The following is a 17,684-nucleotide window of genomic DNA, read 5'->3' as shown; positions in this document are numbered from 1 at the left end:
GAAGTAAGGCTTCTCTCCTGTATGTATACGTTCATGTGATTTCAAGGTACCCGATCGGGAGAAACGTTTTCCACAGAAAGAGCAGTAGTAAGGCTTCTCTCCTGTGTGTGTTCTCTGATGAACTTTTAGATCATATAATGTTTTAAAACATTTTCCACAGTCAGAGCAGGAATAAGGCTTCTCTCTTGTGTGTATACGTTGGTGTGTTTTTAAGGTGCCCAGCAGAGAGAAACTCGCCCCACAGTCAGAGCAGACGTAAGGCTTCTCTCCTGTGTGTGTTCTCTGGTGAACTTTTAGATCATATCATGTTTTAAAACATTGTCCACAGTCAGAGCAGGAATAAGGCTTCGCTCCTGTGTGTATACATACGTTGGTGTGTTTTTAAGTTGCCCAGCTGAGAGAAACTCGCCCAACAGTCAGAGCAGACGTAAGGCTTCTCTCCTGTGTGTGTTCTCTGGTGAACTTTTAGCTCAGTTGATGTTTTAAAACATTTTCCACAGTCAGAGCAGGAATAAGGCTTCTCTCCTGTGTGTGTTCTCTGGTGAACTTTTAGCTCAGTTGATGTTTTAAAACATTTTCCACAGTCAGAGCAGACGTAAGGCTTCTCTCCTGTGTGTGTTCTCTGGTGAACTTTTAGCTCAGTTGATGTTTTAAAAAAAATTCCACAGTCAGAGCAGGAATAAGGCTTCGCTCCTGTGTGTATACGTTGGTGTGTTTTTAAGTTGCCCAGCTGAGAGAAACTCGTCCCACAGTCAGAGCAGACGTAAGGCTTCTCTCCTGTGTGTGTTCTCTGGTGAACCTTTATATAACCTAATGTTTTAAAACATTTTCCACAGTCAGAGCAGGAGTAAGGCTTCTCTCCTGTGTGTGTTCTCTGATGAACTTTTAGATCATATAATGTTTTAAAACATTTTCCACAGTCAGAGCAGGAATAAGGCTTCTCTCCTGTGTGTGTTCTCTGGTGAACCTTTATATAACCTAATGTTTTAAAACATTTTCCACAGTCAGAGCAGGAGTAAGGCTTCTCTCCTGTGTGTATTTTTAGGTGTATTTTTAGCTTTGATAGAAATGGGAAAATCTCTTCACAATGTGGGCAGTGATGAGACCTCTTAGCTCTCTGATCTTCCTGCTGTTGCTCTCTGGATGTGGAGAATGTCTCAACATGGTATCCTGTGTGAACATCAGAAAAAAGTCAGTTGGTGTGATATACATGTTAATCAAATGTATTTTATGAAGCCCTTTTTACATCAGTAGTTGTCACAAAGTGCTTAACCTGTCTGGTTCAAATCCCATAATTAAAATTATTTTACACCATTTTAAAGATAAACTTCTTGTAAATCCAGCCACAGTGTTCGATTTCAAATAGGCTTTACGGCGAAAGCACACCAAACGATTATGTTAGGTCAGCACCTAGTCACAGAAAACCATACAGTCATTTTCCAGCCAAGGAGAGCTTCACAAAAGTCAGAAATAGCATTAAAATTAATCACTTACCTTTGATGATCTTCATATGCTGGCACTCCCAGGTCTCCATGTTAGACAACAAAATGTTTGTTTCTTCGATAAAGTTCATCTTTAAACGTGTTAACCCTCGCAAGGCTGCAGGCCCAGACGGCATCCCCAGCCGCGCCCTCAGAGCATGCGCAGACCAGCTGGCCGGTGTGTTTACGGACATATTCAATCAATCCCTATACCAGTCTGCTGTTCCCACATGCTTCAAGAGGGCCACCATTGTTCCTGTTCCCAAGAAAGCTAAGGTAACTGAGCTAAACGACTACCGCCCCGTAGCACTCACTTCCGTCATCATGAAGTGCTTTGAGAGACTAGTCAAGGACCATATCACCTCCACCCTACCTGACACCCAAGACCCACTCCAATTTGCTTACCGCCCAAATAGGTCCACAGACGATGCAATCTCAACCACACTGCACACTGCCCTAACCCATCTCTACAAGAGGAATACCTATGTGAGAATGCTGTTCATCGACTACAGCTCGGCATTCAACACCATAGTACCCTCCAAGCTCGTCATCAAGCTCGAGACCCTGGGTCTCGACCCCGCCCTGTGCAACTAGGTACTGGACTTCATGACGGGCCGCCCCAGGTGGTGAGGGTAGGCAACAACATCTCCACCCCGCTGATCCTCAACACTGGGGCCCCACAAGGGTGCGTTCTGAGCCCTCTCCTGTACTCCCTGTTCACCCACGACTGCGTGGCCACGCACGCCTCCAAGTCAATCAAGTTTGCGGACGACAACAGTGGTAGGCTTGATTACCAACAACGACGAGACGGCCTACAGGGAGGAGGTGAGGGCCCTCGCTCGGAGTATGGTGTCAGGAAAATAACCTCACACTCAACGTCAACAAAACTAAGGAGATGATTGTGGACTTCAGGAAACAGCAGAGGGAACACCCCCCTATCCACATCGATGGAACAGTAGTGGAGAGGGTAGCAAACTACCTGCGCATCACTGGGGGCAAACTACCTGCCCTCCAGGACACCTACACCACCCGATGTTACAGGAAGGCCATAAAGATCATCAAGGACAACAACCACCCGAGCCACTGCCTGTTCACCCCGCTATCATCCAGAAGGCGAGGTCAGTACAGGTGCATCAAAGCTGGGACCGAGAGACTGAAAAACAGCTTCTATCTCAAGGCCATCAGACTGTTAAACAGCCACCACTAACATTGAGTGGGTGCTGCCAACACACTGACACTGACTCAACTCCAGCCACTTTAATAATGGGAATTGATGGGAAATGATATAAAATATATCACTAGCCACTTTAAACAATGCTACCTAATATAATGTTACATACCCTACATTATTCATCTCATATGCATACGTATATACTGTACTCTATATCATCTACTGCATCCTTATGTAATACATGTATCACTAGCCACTTTAACTATGCCACTTTGTTTACATACTCATCTCATATGTATATACTGTACTCGATACCATCTACTGTATCTTGCCTATGCTGCTCTGTACCATCACTCATTCATATATCCTTATGTACATATTCTTTATCCCCTTACTCTGTGTATAAGACAGTAGTTTTGGAATTGTTAGTTAGATTACTTGTTGGTTATTACTGCATTGTCGGAACTAGAAGCACAAGCATTTCGCTACACTCGCATTAACATCTGCTAACCATGTGTATGTGACAAATAAAATTTGATTTGATTTTATGTCCAAATACCTCAGTTTTGTTGGTGCGTTTAGTTCAGAAATCCAAAGGCACAAAGCGCACTCTCAAAGTCATAAAGTACAATAAAAGATGGTAGAAACATGTCAAACGATGTTTAAAATCAATCTTCAGGTTGCTTTTGTCATAAATAATCAATAATATTTCAACCGGACAAAAGCTTCGTCAAGAAATGCGCTCTCGATCATGTGTCTGGCTCATATGGATGGAAATGTCCACTGTCCTCTCATTGAAAGCGGTGTATCTCCCTCATTTTTCAGAGTAAAAGCCTGAAACAATGCCTAAAGACTGGTCACATGTTGAGGAAGACATATTTCCACTGGGTCTTTGTATGGTGGATAGGCTTTCAATGGAAAAACAGCCTTTCAAAATAATAGTACTTCCTGGTTGGATTTTCCTCTGGTTTTCGCCTGCCCTATCAGTTCTGTTATACTCAGACATTATTTTAAGTGTTTTCTATCCAAATCGAGTAATTATATACATATCCTAGCTTATGGGCCCGAGTAGCAGGCAGTTTAATTTGGGCACGCTTTTCATCCAAAATTCCAAATGCTGCCCCCTACCCTAGTGAAGTTAACTTCTTTGGGGTAGGGGGCAGTATTGGGTAGCTTGGATGAAAAAAGTGCCCAAATTAAGCTGCCTGCTACTCAGCCGAAAAAGCTAGAATATGCATATAAATAGAACATTTGGATAGAAAACAATCTGACGTTTCTAAAACTGTTTGAATGATGTCTAACAGAACTCATATGGCAGGAAAAAAATCCTGAGAAAAATCCTACCAGGAAGTGGGAAATCTGAGGTTTGTAGTTAATCAACTCAGCTCCTATTGAAGATACCGTGTGATGTTAGTTATTTTTAACTTCCCAAGGCTTCCACAAGATCATCAAAGGTAAGTGAATATTTATCATGTTATTCTGACATCTCGACTCCAACATGGCGGACATTTGTTTGGCTTGATTTTGTTGTCTGAGCGCCGTACTCAGATTATGCTTTTTTGGTAAAGTTTTTTTTAAATCGAACACAGCGGTTGCATTAAGGACAAGTGTATCTATAATTCCGTGCATAATTCTTGTATTTTCATCAACATTTATTATGAGCATTTCTGTAATTGATGTGGCTTTCTGCAAAAATCACTGGATGTTGTGGAACTACTGAACGTAACGCTCCTATGTAAACTCAGATTTTTGGATATAAATATGAACTTTACCAAACAAAAACATACATGTATTGTGTAACATGATGTCCCAGGAGTGTCATCTGATGAAGATCATCAAAGGTAGGTGATACATTTTATCGATATTTCTGCTTTTTGTGACTCCTCTTTGGTTGGAAAATGGCTGAATGCTTTCTGTGACTTGGCTCTGACCTAACATAACGATATGTTCTGCTTTTGCCGAAAAGCGTTTTTGAAATCGGACACTGTGGTTGGATTAACGACAATTGTATCTTTAAAATGGTATAAAATACTTGTATGTTTGAGGAATATTAATTGTGGGATTTCTGTTGTTTTGAATTTGGCGCCCTGCAGTTTCACTGGCAGTTGAAAGGTGGGACGCTCGCGTACCAAACGGTCCCAGAGAGGTTAACAGAAACCCAGCCTAAAATCCCCAAAGAGCAAGCAATGCAGACGTAGTGGCACAGTGGCCACAAAAAAACTCCCTAGAAAGCAGGAACCTAGGAAGAAACCGAGAGAGGAACCAGGCTCAGAGTGGTGACCAGTCCTCTTTTGGCCATACCGGGTGACAGGTAGCCTAGTGGTTAGAGCAAACGAAAGGTTGCAAGATCGAATCCCCGAGCGGACAAGGTAAAAATCTGTCGTTCTGCCCCTGAACAAGGCAGTTAACCCAATGTTCCTAGGCCATCATTGAAAATAAAGATTTGTTCTTAACTGACTTGCCTATGTCCAAACGCTAGCAGGACACCTACGACAAAATCCGGTGAAATTGCAGAGCGCGAAATTCAAAATACAAAAATTGGAATATTAAACATTCATGAAAATAGAAGTGTCTTACATAATTTAAAAGCTTCTTGTTAATCCAACTGCGTTGTCAGATTTGAAAAAGGCTTTACAGAGAAAGTATACCATGCAATTATCTGAGGACAGCGCCCCACGTCAAAATACTTTTTCAACCAGCACAGGCGTCACAATATCACAGACAGCAATTAAATAAATCACTTACCTTTGAAGATCTTCCTCTGATTGCAATTCCAAGGGTCCCAGCTACACAATGAATGGTTGTTTTGTTCAATAATATCCTTCATTATATCCCAAAAGTATCAGTTTAGATGGCGCGCTTGATTCAGTAGGTCACTCGTTCAACATGCACACAAACGAATCCTAAAGGTTACCGGTAAAGATCGTCCAAAAAATTCAAACAAAGTTTCCAATTAATCCTCAGGTATTCTAATATGTAAATAAACAATAATATTTAAGACGGAGAATAGTGTGTTCAATAGCAAAGATAAATAACGAAGAGCGCATTCTCGTTGATGCGTGCAACATGACTACTTTTCTAATGGGGGACATCTTGGAAAAACTACAATTACTAATTTTTCAAAAAACAAGCATGAAACCCTTTCTAAAGACTGTTGACATCTAGTGGAAGCCAAAGGAACTGCAATCTGGGTCCTATCAATTTGAATATCCCATTGGCAAGCATTGAAATATTCTGGATCGATTTTACTCAAGGTTTTCGCCTGTCATATTAGTTCTGTTATACCCACAGATATTATTTTTACAGTTTTAGAAACTTCAGAGTGTTTTCTATCAAATGCTACCAAGTATATGCATATCCTAGCTTCTGGGCAGTTTACTTTGGGCACGTCAGTCATCGGACAATAACCAGTATGCCAGTATGCTAAGAAAGTTAAATAAAGGTTAAAAAATATACATTTTTTAAATACACTACCATTAGTGGTGAAATAAATGAATAAATTCTAAAGTTACAAATGTCCATGTTTTTGAAAGAATAGCACATTTGTTGTCCAATCAAATAATGTCAAAGTGATCAGAAATACAGTGTAAACATTGTTAATGTTGTAAATGACTATTGTAGCTGGAAACGGCTGAAGATCTCGTACAACGCTGTGTACTACTCTCTTCACAGAACAATGCAAACAGTCTCTAACCAGAATAGTGTCTAGAAGGCCAGCATCCCGGAGTCGCCTCTTCACTGTTGACATTGAGATTGGTGTTTTGAGGGTACTATTTAATGAAGCTGCCAGTTGAGGACTTGTGAGAAGTCTGTTTCTCTAGACACTCTAAAATACTTGTCCTCTTGCCCAGTTGTGCACAGGGGCCTCCCACTCTTTATATTCTGGTTAGAGCCAGTTTGCAATGTTCTGTGAAGGGAGTAGTACACAGAACTGCACGAGATCTTCAGTTTCTTGGAAATTTCTCACATGGAATAGCCTTCATTTCTCAGAACAAGAATAGACTGACGACTTTCAGAAGAAAGGTCTTTGTTTCTGGCCATTTTTAGCCTGTAATCGAACCGACAAATGACCCAGATACTCAACTAGTCTAAAAAAAGAGCCGTTTTATTGCTTCTTTAATCAGCACCAGTTTTCAGCTGTGCTAACATAATTGCAAAAGGGTTTTGTAATGATCAATTAGCCTTTAAAATGATAAACATGTATTAGCTAACAACATGCCATTGGATCACAGGAGTGATGGTTGCTGATAATGGGCCTCTGGAATATCTACATAGGTGTACATTTTTAAAAAATCATCCGTTTCCAGCTACAAGTCATTTACAACATTAACAACGTCTCCACTGTATTAATGGTCAATTTGATGTTATTCCAATGGACAAATAAACATACTTTTCTTTCAAAAACAAGGACATTTCTAAGTGACCCTAAACTTTTCAACGGTAGTGTATGTATTCATTTCAGTAGGCTGTATGGGAAGGGGAATAAAACTATTCTAAAACTGGGTAGGAGTCAAAAACTAAGAGGAAAAGTGGTGAAAATGATGAGCGAAACCATCCTCCACTCAACATCACAAGGGTGATAGTAGAATGTGTTTAAAATAATGACTAAGATATTTCACCCTGAAACTGTATCACTGTGTGTAGAAATGGCCCATGGAGTTGGTGGAATAATCCTTTAATTCATTGCCATTTACTCAGCTGGGCCAGGGGCGCTTTAATTAGGTCAGGTGGAAATGTCCGACAGATCAACTCCATAAAAGGAGGAAATTGCCATCGCCTGATCTCGCTGCTTTCGCTTCCTTAAGTCCATCTGATCCAGAAGTTCTGTGCGTCCATGAATCCACACTACTCAGTAAATATACCACTTTATGGTTAAAGGAATTCCTGCCTCAGTCTCATCCATTCCTCTGTCACCTGACACGTGACCACCTGTTCACCTTCACTGTCAGTCATCCTACCTGTTCAGCTACCCACAGATTCCACTAATCTTTCACTGTGTGTGAAATCCATTTGACACATAAGACTATAAGTTGGTAATATGTGCAGCGTTGGCAGGATATAATTAGAACACTGTGTTCCTTACAGGACATTCTGTCCCCACCCGGAGTGGAGAAACTGTTAGGCTTGTCTATCATGAAACATGTTGCAGAATATGATAAACAATGTGTACAGTGTACAGTGGAACAATACAGCCATCCTAAAGCGGGGTGGGGTTCTCGACTGATGTGTGTATAAAAGATGGGCTCTGAACTTGAGAGGGCAGAGCTCTCTGAATAAAGAACTGATCATTTGTATGCTGGGACTCTGTTTATTAAAACTTCGAGCCTTACAACCTCTAGGATACAGATGGAGTTATAAAATAGTTCAGTGACAAAGGGTTAGTAACTACACAGACTCATTTCATAGAACTTCAAAACACTGGCAGTTTGTCTACTCCACTTCTTTAGTCTACACTCTGATCACTCCAGATAGCCCAGTGAATAAAACAAATGCTGACAAGACTGTTGTCATCCATACAAGTCTTAGCAGCATGAAATAACATCTCCAATGCATTCAAAAAGTATTCAGACCCCTTGGCTTTTTGGTTTTGTTACATTACAGTCTTATTCTAATTCTCATCAGTCGACACACAATACCCATAATGAAGCTTGGCACAATTGTATTTGGGGAGTTTCTCCCATTCTTCTCTGCAGATCCTCTCAAGCTCATGGTCAGAGTCCTTTAGGTGCCTTTTGGCAAATTCCAAGCGGACTATCATGTGCCTTTTACTGAGGAGTGGCTTCCGTCTGGGCACTCGACCATAAAGGCCTGATTAGTGGAGTGATTAGTGGAGTCCTGCCGAGATGATTGTCCTTCTGGAAGATTCTCTTATCTCCAACGAGGAACTCTGTAGCTCTGTCAGAGAAGAACCATCGGGTTCTTGGCCACCTCCCTGACCAAGGCCCTTATCCCCCGATTGCTCGGTTTGTCCGGGTGGCCAGCTCTAGGAAGAGTCTTGGTGGTTCCAAACTTCTTCCATTGAAGAATAATGGAGGCCTCTGTGTTCTTGGGACCTTTAATGCTGCAGAAATGTTTTGGTACTGGTCTCCAGATCTGTGCCGACACAATCCTGTCATGGAGCTCGACGGACAAATCCTTCCACCTCATGACTTGGTTTTTACTCTGACATGCACTGTCAACTGTGGGACCTGACATAGACAGGTGTGTGCCTGTCTAAATCATGTCCAATCAATTGAATTTACCACAGGTGGACTCCAATCAAGTTGTAGAAACATCTCAAAGGGTCTGAAAACTTAAAAAACATAAATAAGCAAACATTTTTTTTTTTACATTTGCAAGAATTTCTAAAAACCTGTTTTGGCTTTATTATTATGGGATATTGTGATGTTATTATGGGGTATTGTATGTGGATTGACGAGGAAAAACATGTCATCAATTTTAGAAGAAGGCTGTAACGTACCAAAATGAGAAAAATGGGAAGGGGTCTGACAGTGCCCTCGGAAAGCATTCAGACCCCTTGACTTTTTCCACATTTTGTTATGCTACAGCCTTATTCTAAAATTAAATAAAAAAATATCCTCAGCAATCTACACACCCTCATAATGACAAAGTGAAAACAGGTTTAGACATTTTTGCAAATGTATTAAAAAAAACAGAAGAACAAGACAGACTCAAAATTGAGTTCAGATGCTTCCCGTTTCCATTGATCATCCTTGATGTTTTTACAACTTTATTTATGAAACATATGAAATATCCACTACTGTTCAAAAGTTTGGGGTCACTTAGAAATGTCCTTGTTCTTAAAGAAAAGCACATTGTTTGTCCATTAAAATAACATCAAATTGATCAGAAATACAGTGAAGACATTGTTATTGCTGTAACTGACTATTGTAGCTGGAAATGGCAGATATTTTATGGAGTATCTACATAGGTGTACAGAGGCCCATTATCAGCAACCATCACTCCTGTGATCCAATGGCATGTTGTGTTAGCTAATCCAAGTTTATCATTAGAAAACACTTTTGCAATTATGTTAGCACAGTTGAAAACTGTCCCAAACTCAACACCCCAGATGCTAATATATGCATATTATTATTAGTATTGGATAGAAAACACTCTGAAGTTTCTAAAACTGTTTGAATGATGTCTGTGAGTATAACAGAACTCATATGGCAGGTAGAATCCAGAGAAGAAATCCAAACAGGAAGTGAGAAATAGATTTTCAAAACAGTGCCTATTGAATTCACAGTGAGATATGGATGAGGTTGCACTTCCTAGGGCTTCCACTAGATGTCACCGTCTTTAGAAACTGGTTTGAGGATTCTACTATAAAGTAGGGGCTCATGAGAGCTCTTTGAGAAAGTGGTCTGGCAGAGAGCCTCGGTCTCATGACACTTGCTCCCGACAGAGTTAGCTCTCATTACAATGCTTTTCTTCAGACAATGAAATTCTCCGGTTGGAAACTTGTTGATGATTTATGTTAAAAACATCCTAAAGATTGATTGCATTCATCATTTGACTTGTTTCTACAGACTGTAACGGAAAAATGGTTGTGTTTTTTTGACTTGGCTATGACCTAACATAATCATATGTTGTGTTTTCGCTGTAAATCACTTTTTAAATCGGACACCATGGGTAGATTAAGTGACCCCAAACTTTTGAATTGAGAACAGGTGCATCCTGTTTCCATTGATCATCGAGATGTTTCGACAACTTGATATATAAAAATATTAAATATATATGTATCAGATATAAATCATCAGGATGTGGTAGTCTACTGGTTATGTTCAACACTTCTCCAATCGTTGCCTAGTTAAATAAAGGTTAATAATAGTCAGGCTCTCCATGAGCATTAGCTGCTACTTCTCTCAATCCCGTTTTAAAAAGTCTCCCTGTGTGACATTCCTTGAGACCAACCAGAAATGTTTCCTTGGCCAAATATTACCAGATTGTCATAAAAACAACATGTTCTCTCGTTTCTGCATCACCAAATGTTGCGCGAGGCAAAAGAGTAGGCTAGGTGAGCATCAATCGCTAGTTCGGTGCAGCAGACTGCAGGTGTGTAGTGCTTGCAAGAGCGATGAGCCGCCACAATGGTGTTTTTTAATAAAGTTAGATCAATGTCTTGGACGATCACCTAATGATTAATTAGCAGTCCACATCACCAAATATTATAGCATAACATTACTTTTACAACAAAAACAACACCTGTTTTCTTACGAGATTTTAGGATGGTTTACTGAATCGTCCCAAACTCAACAGCGCGCGCCATTAGGCAGAATGTGCTTTGATTAAAACAAAATACAGGAAGTCTATAGAATTTAACACCATCTGCTCACCAAACAGTAATCCAAGAAGATTTAAATGCATATTCCCATGAAATTGATTGAGATCAAACGATTGGCATGCAGACGCAGCTTGGTCATTTCACTGGTAAAACATGAAGAATTATCATTCAATATTGACAGTGATGATGCTATGGCCTATTTTGAAATGAGGTATGCCTAACTTGGTGATTGAGGGTATTAAACATTTTCAACGTTCTTGAGACAATGTGTGGGCAAAGGCAGGCGATACAAGTTTAAATCGTTTTTACTTCGCTGGGAAGTCTTGAGTTGTTCAGGGATGTGTGATGTCAGAATTACAGAATTCAACCTAGCAATAGACTGGTCATAACTTATGGAGGTCTAATATATGAAGATAACTTATAGATAGAAACAGCTCTTACCATGACTAACAGTTGTCCTAATCTTCTCCTCCTCTTCTTCATCTTTAATGTTTACATTCAGCTCCAGTGTTTGACTGCAGTCTTCCAGCTTCACTGATGCCATCTCTGAATCCACTGTCACAATCAGGACCCAGTAACTGTAGGTTTCTACTCAGTGTGGAAGGAGAGAGGCAGGCTGGGTTTGTCCTCACTGTTGACGTTAAGAGTCGGTCTGTAGTAATAAAGACAAACGGACACAAAAGTTATTTTCTTGACAGTTCTGGAACTTTATTTTGTTAAAATATTTTCTTGTTTTTCTTGTTCAATTATCTAATTTCAGTAGATCAGGTAGATAATCCCTGACAATACATTCATTCACATTAGACACAAAGTACACATTTTAAATTGCACAACATAAGTGCACTTTGTCCTATTATGATTTTCCAATTGAAGAATCTTCCCTTGCTGAACCTGACTAGTACAAGATATTAACAATCTACCACTTTCAATTTTTTACTAAACCTTTATTCAACCAGGTAGGCTCATTCAGAACACGTTCTCATTTACACAGCTGCATCCCAGTTTAACTTCACCTCTTTTTATGGCCTTGGTTAATCAGGGTGTAAATGAGGCCCTGTGGTCTCCTCAAACACCATCCCAACTTTCCACTCTAACACATTATTACTCGCTGACACTTGGTCCTCCATGGAATGAGTTTGATACGTGCTCCGATTCATCTGCATTAATCGAAGCCATTCCATGCAGTTGGCTTCTCTCTCCAAATGGTAAAGGATAACTCCAGTTAGCTTCCCTCTATTTTGACACTATCACACAGCCTCATGTCGCCATTTCACCACGAATAAACTCATAGAAAGACGACCGAAATCGTTCCCGCCATTTCACTTGCCTCGTCCCAACCATCCTGATCTCGCGAGCTTTCATTAACGAAACAGTGTATGTAAACTCGCGAGAACAGGATGGTTCGGACGAGGCTAGCTCATAAACATTTTACACAAAACCAAGAACATGTAAAAATGAACTTAAATAAGTGGAATCTTTATTAAATGACTTTGACTAAATTATGTACATACACTCAGATAAACCCAAAGTCTAGGTATGTGACTTGTAAAAAAATGTTTTAACACGTTCTTCACTCACTCGGTTTGACCCCAAAATAACAATTAAAACCTTTACCAAACGTGATAATACATTGACGGATTTGTTACCTAGCGTGTTATATATTCTCTCGACATTAGAAGGTTTAAACATGCTATTACATACCTGCAATGATACATTTGAAACGGACACAACCACTATCGACACAACAGCACCGTTCTGTCGTTTCGACCCGGAACTTCCTGTTCCCCACTTGGACAGTGCAGCAGCGTACTCTTCTTCTCTGGTATACTGACATTTACACAAATATAACCTGTCTGCCGCCACCTAATGTACGGTGAGTAAACTGTAGAAAAATATACACGTCCAATGTTGAAAAGGGGAGGGGGAACAACGACATCAAAACAAAATACAAATATAGAGAAATAAACTTCCCACTCGTTCAGTCACAGTCCTATTCAAATCACATCCCTACACAGTCTCATGGGCCTCGTAGGGAGGAACATCTTCAGTCAGTAATCCCTGCAATTGGTGGTGTAAAGTACTTAAGTACAAATATTTAAGTGCGACATCAGTAGTTTTTGGGGATATCTGTACTTTACTTTTGATATTTTTGACAACTTCTACTTTTACTCCACTACATTCCTAAAGAAAATAATGTACTTTCAACATTTTCCCTGACACCCAAAAGTACTCGTTAGATTTTGAATGATTGGCAGGACAGGAAAACATTCGCCCACCCCTACTGCATCTGATTTGGCGGACTCACCAAACACAAATACTTTATTTTTAAATTATGGATGTGGTCTTAAATTCAATCTGGAGTGCCAGAGTGCTCTTGGTCGTTCGTAAATTCAGAGCGTTGTCAGACTGTCAGTTCGTATCGCTCTCGGAGCGTTCAGAGCCACACTGGACGCTCTGGCGGAGGAGGAGGGTTGATTCAAGCGTTCTGACCTCACAACGGCAGTCAAGCATCCAAGATAACTGGTTAACATTGACTAGCTTGCTAGCTACTTTCAGTACAAATGAGAGAACTCTGACATTTCACTCGCCTTAGCAGAGCTGGTTAGGCTGTGTTCATGTTATCCAGAGCATTGGTTACTTTAACTGTGCTTCAGGCAACAATTTAATAAAGCATTTTTTGCCGACGCTTACTGACACCGGCGGTATTCAAGGGGTGTTGAGCGTTTGTTTTTCATAAATTATTCTGCCCTCTGGCACTCAGACGAGAGTGGTCTGAAATCGGAGTATATAGCCAGAGCGAATTTAGGAACAGGCAGCAGGCTATGTCTGAGTGTGCCCCTTACAGGTTAGGATAATTAAAGTGGCAATTTAGGTGAATTACCGTGGCAGGTTAGGAGACTGAGGTTAAGGTTAGGAAAAGGGTTAGGGTTAGCTACAATGTAAGAGATGTCAACAACAGTTGTCCCAATGCAAAAGAAACGGCCACGGACCAATGGGGAGCATCAATTGGTTTAAAGTAGATATCATGAAACACCCGATATCAGAGAACGCCCCTAATTGCGGTCTGCAATTACACCTCTTTCGGATCAAGGGGACAGGCTTCCAGTCTGTAAGCATGCTTTCCACTGTGCTCAGAGGGCATTTTCCGTACTGCAGTTCAGCTGAAGCACGGCCCAATTCCCATTGATGGCCCCATTGCGAAGTCACGTTTTTTTTTAAACAAGACAATTTACTCATCAAGTCTGTAATCAAAACATCCATTGAATTATTCAAGTAATTGCCGTAGTCAGATTTTTTCCCATCACTCACAGCCAAGGTTAACCATTTTAGATTCATGCTGTGAGGCGGGTGAGTTTATGTCACATGCAGATGCTGAAGGGAAAACACACCTCTTGACCTGCTGTTTATAATGTAGGTTAAGGTGCAGCCTCGTCTCATAGACTAGGTGTAACATAGTAAATATAAATCACGGACTCTCAAAATAGTGTGATATGTTACATTATGGTTCCATAAGACAGAAGGTTACTTAATAAATGGAATTTGGTGGTGCTGTACTGTAACAGCGAGCTGAGCCAGTTGAAAGTATTGACAACAGGGATATATTGTTGGTGACTGTGTGCTCCTTCATTAGTTTTGTGTTTATTATTATTTTACTTCTGGTACCCTCCTACCTGAGAGGCATGAGGCCTGAGAGGCGTTGCACTGTTAAAATCAACCCAGTGTGTAATACCGAGAGAACCACTGCTCTACCTAGGTGTTTTAATGTGGGTAATACAGAGATAATACTAATACCGAGAGAACCACTGCTCTACCTAGGTGTTTTAATGTGGGTAATACAGAGATAATACTAATACCGAGAGAACCACTGCTCTACCTAGGTGTTTTTATGTTGGTAATACTAATACAGATAACCACTGCCCTACCTAGTGTTTTAATGTGACTCATACAGAGATAACCGTTGGACATGCATTTTCCATTATGCCATTGTGTTTACCACTTCAGATCCTTAAATTGTAGTTTGAAGCATATACAGGGCATTATACAAGACCCCTCGACTTTTTCCACATATTGTTACATTACAGGCTTATACAAAAATTCATTAAATGCATGTTTTACCCCTCATCAATATACACATACATTTATACAAATGAATACCTTATTTGCATAAATTTTCAGACTAACGCTCAATGAGTGAATGGGTGTGGAGTCAGGCGCAGAGAGCGGGATGCAGGGAAAAACACGCTTTAATGTCCAAAATCAAAGGAACAAAATAGTTATACCCAACACAGGAGTAACTATAAAAACAAAATAGTACCCTTTGGTAAAATACCAGGGGCCTGTTGCACAAAAGTAGAATTAAGACATCCGGGATAAATGACTCAGCTGAGCTCAATGAAGCCAAAACATGTGCGTCCAGGCTTAATTGGTTGCACAAAGACCAAGCCAGGATGAGCAGACACGGATTCATTAAGCCAGGTGAAACCAATCCTGGATAGGTGCGCGCTCACGGCTCACTCAAATAGACCCCGCCACAGATCACAGATTAACTGATTTACCATGGCAACTAGAGCCGCGTACTTTTCCCCGTCGGAAGCACAAATCCTCATGGAGGCATACGAGGAGGTAAAAGATATAATTAAGAAGAAAGGCAACACCGCCACAGTGATAAAGCAAAGAGAAAAAGCGTGGCAAAGTATTGCAGACCGCCTGAATGCGTAAGTAGTGCACAATTACACACTCACCGCTCCGCTGAAACATCACAATTACAATTCAAATATTTAATTCACATCTCCAAAAATGCAGTTGTACTGTAATTATGAAACGGTTAAATTTTTTTATTGAAATGCACTGCAGATATGAGTGAAATTGTGTAAAGTAACTCCATCACACTGTATAAAGCTATGATACATTTATTTTTATTTTTACTGAAAACAAGACAAAAATACCAAGTAATTTTTTGCAGTGTGACTCCATTAAATGTGTGTGTGTGGTGTGTGTGTGTGTGTGTGTGTGTGTGTGTAGATTAAACATGAACGGGCCAAAACGGACATGGCAGCAGGTCAAAATCAAATACAAGAACATTCTGCAGAATGGTATGGTCCCTGACTAATATTTAACAAAGCACAAGCATATATTGTACCCAGAAGGTGCCTGCTCACACATTGTCTGTACTGTTTTAGCAGTGAAAAAGAATACCCACAGACAAGGCACGGGTGGTGGGTCACCAAAGGCTGACCTTACCCCAGCAGAGGACATGGCCTTGGAGCTAAATAAAGGCAGGCCCGTCTTAGAGGGGATCCCTGGGGGGAAAGAGACGAGCATAGGTTCCTCCCAAGATGCCACCCGCTTCATTCAAGGTATGTCCTTCCATCTCTACATGGGATACAACCACATTCATATTGAATCAATTTGGACTGTCTGACTTTGGTTTACCTATTGCCTTGCAGTGTCTGGCAGCACTGTGTTCCTGTTAGAGCCACCAGCACAAGCACCAGACGATGCTGATCCAGTGAGTACTCCATCAAAGGCATACTGTAGGCCTGGCATGTCTTGTCTACTAGCTTCAATATGAATCCGATTTAAATGTGATAGGGTGAAGGCCCCAGTGCAGCAGCAACAGCACATGATGGAGACGATGATGAGGAGGAGACCATCTCTCTGGATTCCAGAAGGCATGAGGTATCATGTTAAGACTGTGAAAGTACTATTTACTCTACAATGGTGAGGAGTCCTCATCAAAATCAAAAAATCTAATTTCTTTTACAGGACCCAGATGCTATACAGTGGGAAAACCAGCCTGGCAACATAGTGCGTATTAATAAAAGGACACCACATCCTGCCAAATTCCAGCTGCGCTAATTGTATTGTGTTCACAGAGCTCACAAGCTATCAGAAAGTTGTATGGCAACCACCTCCGGCGCCAAATAGAACTGGCAGACATAGACATTCAGTACAAGAAGAAAAAGATGGAAAATCTTGCACTGGAGTTCGAAATAAAAAAGAGGACAATTAGGAAACTGGACCTTGAAATAAAAAAACTTGAGAGGGAGGTGAGATATGCCTTCAATGTACACTGTATGCTAACTGTAACACAAATGTATTAATCATTATTTTTCTTTCCTCCCCCAGCTCCAAGAAGATGACACAGCTCAAAATAAAAATTAGGTATATTCTCGTAAAGTCAAGTGAGCCATGACATATGAGCTCTTATTGTGAGCACACAGGACGGTGGCATCTTTCTAAGTTTTTATTTTTATTTTCCCAGCAATCAGTACAACCAAGTCATCGTTATAAGGCATCGCCCTCTTTTGCCCACCCCCCCAGCACCAGGTGTGGCCACTAGCCTATATGAAGGCCCAAAATTGTGTGTTCCTTTCTGCTCTGACAATGGCATGCCCATTCGTGCGAGATGTGGTGGATGAAGAAGCACTTGTGCTGAGGAGAGCCTTCAGGCGAGAAAGGGTCTTCAGGGACCGGTTGGACCCACTGGCCTTCCCTGATGACCATCTATATGAAAGATACAGGTTTTCTGCAGATGGCATCAGGTATCTATGCAGACTACTGGGTCCCAGGATTAAGCACCGCACTGCACGGAGCCATGCACTGAGTGTGGAGCAAATGGTTTGTGTGGCCTTGCGCTTTTTTGCTAGTGGAGCCTTCCTGTACTCAGTGGGGGATGCAGAACAGCTGAACAAGGCCACAATTTGCCGCACAATAAGGAGTGTGTGTCTGGCTATCAAAGCAT

At 40.9% G+C, this 17,684-nt stretch overlaps 2 protein-coding genes across 2 annotated transcripts in view; both read right to left on the bottom strand.

Annotated features, from left to right (window-relative positions):
* LOC109885285 (zinc finger protein 585A-like) overlaps nucleotides 1-13,013 on the bottom strand; it is a 38,484-nt gene extending 25,471 nt beyond the window's left edge. The window contains exons 1-2 of the mRNA XM_031813548.1: nucleotides 12,641-13,013; nucleotides 11,381-11,591 (exon numbers count right to left, since the gene is read on the bottom strand). Of these exons, the coding sequence (XP_031669408.1) occupies nucleotides 11,381-11,483 (103 nt within the window). The 5' untranslated portion in view covers nucleotides 11,484-11,591; nucleotides 12,641-13,013. The remainder of the gene's footprint in view (nucleotides 1-11,380; nucleotides 11,592-12,640) is intronic.
* LOC116359817 (gastrula zinc finger protein XlCGF17.1-like) lies at nucleotides 196-6,049 on the bottom strand. Its single transcript, XM_031813582.1, has 2 exons — nucleotides 6,032-6,049; nucleotides 196-1,057 (listed from the first exon to the last, which is right to left on the bottom strand). Exons 1-2 carry the CDS (start codon nucleotides 6,047-6,049, stop codon nucleotides 329-331), a joined length of 747 nt encoding a protein of 248 aa, XP_031669442.1. The 3' UTR covers nucleotides 196-328.
* Nucleotides 13,014-17,684: the final 4,671 nt, after the last annotated feature.

The sequence above is a fragment of the Oncorhynchus kisutch genome, unplaced genomic scaffold (assembly GCF_002021735.2).
Source record: "Oncorhynchus kisutch isolate 150728-3 unplaced genomic scaffold, Okis_V2 Okis05a-Okis16b_hom, whole genome shotgun sequence".
In the NCBI taxonomy this organism is placed as follows: domain Eukaryota; kingdom Metazoa; phylum Chordata; class Actinopteri; order Salmoniformes; family Salmonidae; genus Oncorhynchus; species Oncorhynchus kisutch.
The sequence above is the reverse complement of the archived record's forward strand: the minus strand, read 5'-3'. Positions and strand labels throughout refer to the sequence as shown.